Source organism: Petaurus breviceps, unplaced genomic scaffold (genome assembly GCF_028583685.1).
Source record: "Petaurus breviceps papuanus isolate PSGF00001 unplaced genomic scaffold, PetGlider_PUasm1.0 178, whole genome shotgun sequence".
NCBI lineage: Eukaryota > Metazoa > Chordata > Mammalia > Diprotodontia > Petauridae > Petaurus > Petaurus breviceps.
In genome coordinates, this window is record NW_027185777.1 from 36,547,955 (window position 1) to 36,554,675 (window position 6,721).

Sequence of the window (6,721 nt, forward strand, 5' to 3'; positions counted from 1 at the left end):
ATCCAGGAAAGTATAGTCTAATTAATACTCAGACTACATGTGCAATACTGTGTTCTATTAATGGCACAACATCTTGGAGAAGGACTAACAAATTATATTGTAATATACAAAGGAGAGTAACTAGTGTCTATGGAAACCATGCTACATAAATAATGAAAGAAGAAACTGTGGTGGACTTAAAAGATGCATGGTAGGTGTCTTCAAATATTTGGAAACCTACAGAGCGCAATGAGTTCAGTGCAGTACAATAAGTTAGATATTAAGCTCTACGTAAGAAAGAACTTTTATTCTAATATTTTGAGTGATACAATAATGAAACTCTTATGAAGGGAGGAACTAATCTAGCCATCACTGAAAATGTTCAGGGAGAAGATGGAAGACCCTGTCAGAGTTGTAGAAATGATTTCTGAATTCGGGGAAAAAATTAGACTAGATCATTGCAAGGTTCCGTTCCAGACAGACGATTCTTTGGCTATATCTTGTCAAGAGTGGAACCAATAATGATAACTCCCATATGAATTATCTATGGAGTAGATTTTTATCTACTTTTCTTGTTGAATTGAATTATTCTTCACAGAACTAGGAGTTTCAATGTCTCTAAAAGGCCATATGTACCTTTTTAATCTGTGAAGAGAGAAAAAATGTCAATTGTTCATGTGAATCAGTAGAATTGTTAGCCTGATGTAACAGAAAGAGCAAGGGGCTGAGAATCAGGATTCTTCTTCGCTGATTACATAAGCTTGAGCAAGTCTTGATGGGCCTATGTCTTTATCTGTCAAGTAGAATAATTAAACTACAGGGGGTGGCCAGGTGGCTCAGCGAGTAAGAGCACCGGCCCCGTGTTGGGATGACCTGGGGGATCAAATCCTGCCTCAGATACTTAGCACCACACCCAGAAATAACTGGCCGTGTAACCTTGAGGAAGTTACTTAACCCCAATTGCTTAAAAAAAAAAAAAAAGAATTAAATCTCTACAGTTCCTGCTTCTAGTTCTAACACTGGAAAGGTCTATCACTTCCAGGTTTCCTCTACTTTAAATCCTCTTTTTAACAGGGTATTTAATAATATGAGACTAGATAAATTTTGCTAAAATGGTACCCAAAAAGTAGGAGCAGAAGGAGTTTTTGAGGGAAAAAAACAACTAGCAAAGAAATTTTCAACATAAGAACTGCTTTTAATTTGGACAGGCAAAGGAATTTTTGCCTGACTAGGAAAATAGTACATTAAAATTCATTTCATGGTGGGTGATTTAAAAACCAGTAATAAATCTGATGATCATCTTTTAGAGCTATTCCCAAAAATATATATATAAAAAGATTCTCCATAAACAATACACTGGAAGTAACTAAAATGTATATTTCCTTTGCAATTCAAGAGATATGGAAGTGTCATTTCTTTTCTTGTTTAAAAATATTGACTTTAGTATAAACACTGCAGTCAATAGTAAAATGAATTATATACAGAATATATATATTCTATATACAGAAATATACATGCACATGGATATAGTAGCTATTAAAGTATACACCTCTTAATAATACCTAATGCATTTTTAATCATTGAACAAAAATTCTCTGGGTAATGTTCATCTTTTATAAATCCCTTAGAAAACTATTTTTCTGTTTCTAGAGCGCGTCCTGCAAAAGCAAACGCAGTTGCTTTTGTTCTTCCTTCTTGGGTAATGTCCATTTCTTCTTCAAGTACTGAATTTCAATCATCCCAGATGTTCTGGCCAGTACCAGGCCAAGGAATCTGTTTGTCTTTTCTGGATCACCCATGACTGTTGCAGTTATGAGCCTAAAATGAGAAAGCATTTATTTGCAGCCAGATCAGTTATGAGGACACACACAACACCCTTTGTTTGCTTTCCTTTCCATTTTCCATACCTTTCTAACCTCTACACCAGGAGAAAAATGGAAAATTTTAAAAACCCCAACAACTCTGTATTAATGTTCGAGCAGACAAAAATGAGTGCTCTCTGACCTGCTCTCAGACCAATGAAGGGTATAATCAGTCGCTAAATCAAGCATATATTAAGCACCTACCATGTGTTAGTCATTGCGTTAGGTGCTGGGACCACAAAGCAGGTAAAAAGGAAATGGTCCCTGGCCCACAAAGAGCTTATACTCTATTGGTGGAAATAATATCTACATATAAAAACATACAAAATAAATACAAGATAATCTAGGAAGGAATCAGGAAAGATATCCCAAACTAAGTGTGGTCAGAGCTGAATTTTACAGGAAACAAGGAATACTAAGAGATACAGGTGAGGAAGAAGAACACTCTAGGCCTGAGGACAGCCAATACAAAGGAAAAAGGAAAGGAAATGGAATGTTCTATGTGAGAAAAAACAAGGCAGGAGTTTGACAATGTGAAAGGGCAATGGCTGTAAGGCAGGCAAGGTAGGTTGTGGTGTGGTAAGATTTATGCCTTTGAGAAATCACTTTGGTAGCAGAGTGGAAAATGGACTACACTGGGGAATAATAACTGATTAGGAAGGGACCAGTGTTAGAAGTATTATATTATGTTGGCAGCCTGGAAGGAATTATAGGCTAGGTCCAGAGAGTCTCCCCGGGTTTGCAGGCTTCTGAGAAATGGGAGCAATTTGGTTGTATTCCATTATGGAACTATCTCAGGAACTGGAAGCCATTAATTCAGCCGCTCAATAATTTAGTCAAGTGTTTATTGAAGTGATTATATTGAGGAACTACAAAAAACTCCAATCCTATATCTCTAACTGCCTGATAGACATCTCCATCTGGATGTCCTATTACTACTTCAAATTTAAAATGTCCACAACAGCAATTCAGCTTCACTGCCACCAACAACCAAACATTCATCCCCTCCACACATCTATATTTTTACTGAGGGTACTATGACCCTGTCAGATTCATAGCACAGGAGTAGATTATTGAATCTGGAATAAAAAAAAAACTGGGTCCAAATACCCACTATTACTTGTGACCTTGAGAAAGTCATTCATCCTCTTTGGGCCTTGGTTTCCTCATCTGTAAAATGAAGCTCTAAATCAATGCTGCTTTGATCTTATGACTCTCCACTTCTTGTCCCCAGACACATATCATCCAATCACAGATGCTAGATCTAATTGATTCCATTTCCACAGCATTTCTCCCATTCTCTCCATTTGCAAAATTGCTATTCTAGTTCAGGGGTCAAGATTTTTCACCTTGCTTGATTACTGTAATGGCTTCCTAACCAATCTCCCTATCTCCAGACTCTCCTCTTTCCAACCCAAGCTCTCATCCATCCAACTGCCAAAATTATCATCCTGACATTAAGTGAGGTCTGACAAAATCATGCCCTTCCTCTGTCTCTAAGATAAAATATAATCTCTTTAACCTGGCATTTTGTGCTCCCCATAATCTATCCAACCTTATCATGCATTGCTCCCCTTCAGTCTCCCTTGCTGGATCATGACTAACCATGGATGTCCCACAGAGTTCTGTACTGGGTCCTCTTCTCCCTTTACATTACTTTGCTGGGTGATCTCATTAGTTCCCTTGGATCCAATTATCATGTTATGATGATGATATTCAAACCTACTTATCTAGCTCCAAACTCTCTGCTCAAATTTCCAACTACTTATTGTATAGCCTTGAACTGTATGTCTTCTAAAGAAAGACATCTTAAACTCAACATGTTCAGAAAAAAACTCATCTTTTCCCCCAAACATGTCCCCTTTTCCAACTTCCCTATTACTTTTGAATGTACCACCATCCTCCCAGTCCCCTCAATATAACTGTAGCCCTCAATTTCTGTCTCTCTCACCCTGCTCCCCATATCCAATCTATTGCTAAAGCTTGTCAACTTTGCCTTTGTAACATCTCTCAAATAAGTCCCCTTCTCTCCTCTGATGTGTCCAGGACCCTGGTGCAGGCTGTCATCTCCTCATTCCTGGATTACTACAATAGGCTGCTGGCCAATCTGCCTGCCACAAGTCTCTCCCCACCCCAGTTCATCCCACACTTAGCTGTCAAGGTGATTTTCCTAAAGCACAGATCCAATCATGTCACCTCTCTATAAATAAACCCCAGTGGCTTCCTATCACTTCTAGGTTCAAATATAAAATCCTCTGGTCGACATTGGATGCCCTTCATAACCTTGTCTCCCCACTACACTTCCAGTCTTACCCTTTACAACCCTCCTCTCCATGTGTTCTTCAATCCAGGCACTGCAAACACTTCCACTGACTGTCCCTCATGAAGGGAATCCTCTCCTTCCTCATATCTGCTTCATGGCTTTCCTGGTCCTCCTTAAATACCAACAAAAATCTCACCTACTAGAGGAAGCCTTTCCTAATCCCTCTTAATTTTAATATGCTCCATCTGATGATTATTGCCCATTTGTCTTGGATATGGCTTATTCTTACACAGTTGTTTGCATGCCATCTCCCCCAAGAGACTGGAAACTCCTTAAGGACAGGGGCTATCTTTTGCCCCCTTTCGCATGCCCAGCACTTAGCACAGTGCCTGGAGCTGAATAAATATATTTATCGACTGAAGCAGCAGATAGAGCACCAGGCCTAGAATCCAGAAGAACTGACTTCAAATTCAGCCTAAGACCCTTACTAGAGGTTTGACCTTGGCCAAGTCACTGTTTGCCTCAATTTCCTTACCTGTAAAATAGGGATAATAATAACAGTAATAATACCTACCTCACAGGGTTGTTGTGAGGATCAAATGAGATGATGTTTGTAAAGTGCTTACCATAGTGCCTGGCACATAGTAGGCACTATACTAATGTTAACTATCATTTTAGAGAATGTTGTTATTGTTGTTAACTGACATTCTACATTCCTGCCAAACTGGATTACTATCTGTTCCCCTCTATTGCCTGCCTCCATTCACAAGGACAAATTGTGTTTGGCATGGACAAATGATCACCTCTGCTTTTCTTCACTGCACAGGACTTGGATTTGGGATCTTGGAGATCAACTCCCCTGATTTTATATGTTAGGAAACCTTGGGCCCAAGAAGAGAAGCATCTCAGGTGGTAAATGGCAGAGCCAGGAATCAAACCAACATCAATCTGATTCCAAATTCAGTACATACCTCTTTCCACTAATCTCACACATAAATTTGAAAAAGCTACCTCAAATAAAAGTGATAAGATTTAAAAACCAAACAAAGCAGGTTCAGACATAGTGCGTCACTACAAAATTTTTATAGAAGGTGTTTCATTACTCATTAAGCAAGGATAAAAATAGCTTTACAGATGAACTCCATAAACTACAGTTTTAGCTTTATGTAAATTTGCACTATGCAAATTGGTTTCTGTATTCCTTCATATAAAAAGGAAGCTTTGCATATTAAAAAGAAAAATAATATTCAAAGGAACAGATCTATCAACCTAGACAAAGTATATCCCGACACAGGAGTTACTAGTTTGAAAACCTGAAAAGTGCATGAGAAGGTATAAGATCTCTGGACAGCTCTAAAACCCCTCCTCCTTCCTTCTAGCATTTCAAGAGAAAGGTGATCTTCTTTCTCTTATCTAACCTATGAACCTATGTATGGAGAGAATGCAGCAATTCCCTTTATTCTTCTAGGTCCTACAGATAAGAAAAGTAAACCAAGCATAACTGACTTACTTGCCCAAGATTGGCCTAAACTGTGAATTAGCTTAGAATAAAAATGTCCTTCAAGATCCTCCATTTTATACCTCTGTTGCCATCTCCTTGGGGAAGCTCTCCCAGTTGCTAAAGCTTTCTCTCTTCTTAACTCAGCACATACAATTTTAGAGATGTGTATATTGTATATTACCATATACAGTGCCAGGGGGGTAGTGTTTTAGCATGAGTTTTGGTGCCTTGAAAATAGGAGATGCTCATCAATGCTCGCTAAATTGAAGAAGCAGGATAGACTTAGTCTCTGTCCTGAAGAAGGAGTTATAACCTAGATTGAAACTATCCTCAAGGACTGAAGGATGAAATCATGACAGAATGGAGAACAAAAATATTTATCCTATTGTGATCTGCTCTTCCTCTCTCCCTCAGAAAGTGTGCTCAATCTAGAGGTAAAGGACCCAGGTTCAGATCCCAGTTCTTCCACTTATTAGATGTGTGACCTTGGGCAAGCCACTTCCCTTTTCTGGGCCTCAGCTTCCTCCTCTGTAAAATGAGGTTAGACTCAATGAACTCTAAGGTCCCTTACAGCTGCAAATCTATGATCCTATGATGCTGTGACACAAACAGTGCAAATCCAAAGCTACAGGTTTTCAGGAAGAACACTTGTTGCTGCTTGTCTTTCATTCATAAGGGCAGTGATGCCATGACATGCAAGTGAATTGGGTTTAAGTGAGGGCATGGTTGTGCAAAATCACCAGCCTCACTTTCTCCTCCAGAACCATCTGGATCCAGTGGCCAGATACGGATCAGGACAACTGGATGTCCCCCTTGGTCTCTTCAAGCTAAGGTCTTTAACAGATCTCAGTTTGACAGAGGCAGTACCCATTCAGTAATTAAAGCTTAATTTTTTAAAATGAGGCAAAGAATGGCCTCTTTACAAAAAGAAAAGAAAGATCTGTGAGGGGAAGACCCTCAGGGTTTCTGGTCAAAACAGAAATGATTCTTATTTATATTCATTCTGGGTCAATCAGGGCCAAAACAATGACCAAATAGGGCGTGGTGTGGGACCAAAGTAATTTGGGGTTAAGGCTGATCTTTGAAATAAAAAAAGTGTCAGAGATTAAAATTTAC

The 6,721-nt window shown here is 39.0% G+C and overlaps 1 protein-coding gene across 1 annotated transcript in view; it reads right to left on the minus strand.

Annotated features, from left to right (window-relative positions):
* Nucleotides 1-1,153: 1,153 nt before the first annotated feature.
* DYNC2I1 (dynein 2 intermediate chain 1) overlaps nucleotides 1,154-6,721 on the minus strand; it is a 112,490-nt gene continuing 106,922 nt past the window's right edge. Inside the window, exon 25 of the mRNA XM_069086069.1 lies at nucleotides 1,154-1,797. Within this exon, the coding sequence (XP_068942170.1) occupies nucleotides 1,626-1,797 (172 nt within the window). The 3' untranslated portion in view covers nucleotides 1,154-1,625. The remainder of the gene's footprint in view (nucleotides 1,798-6,721) is intronic.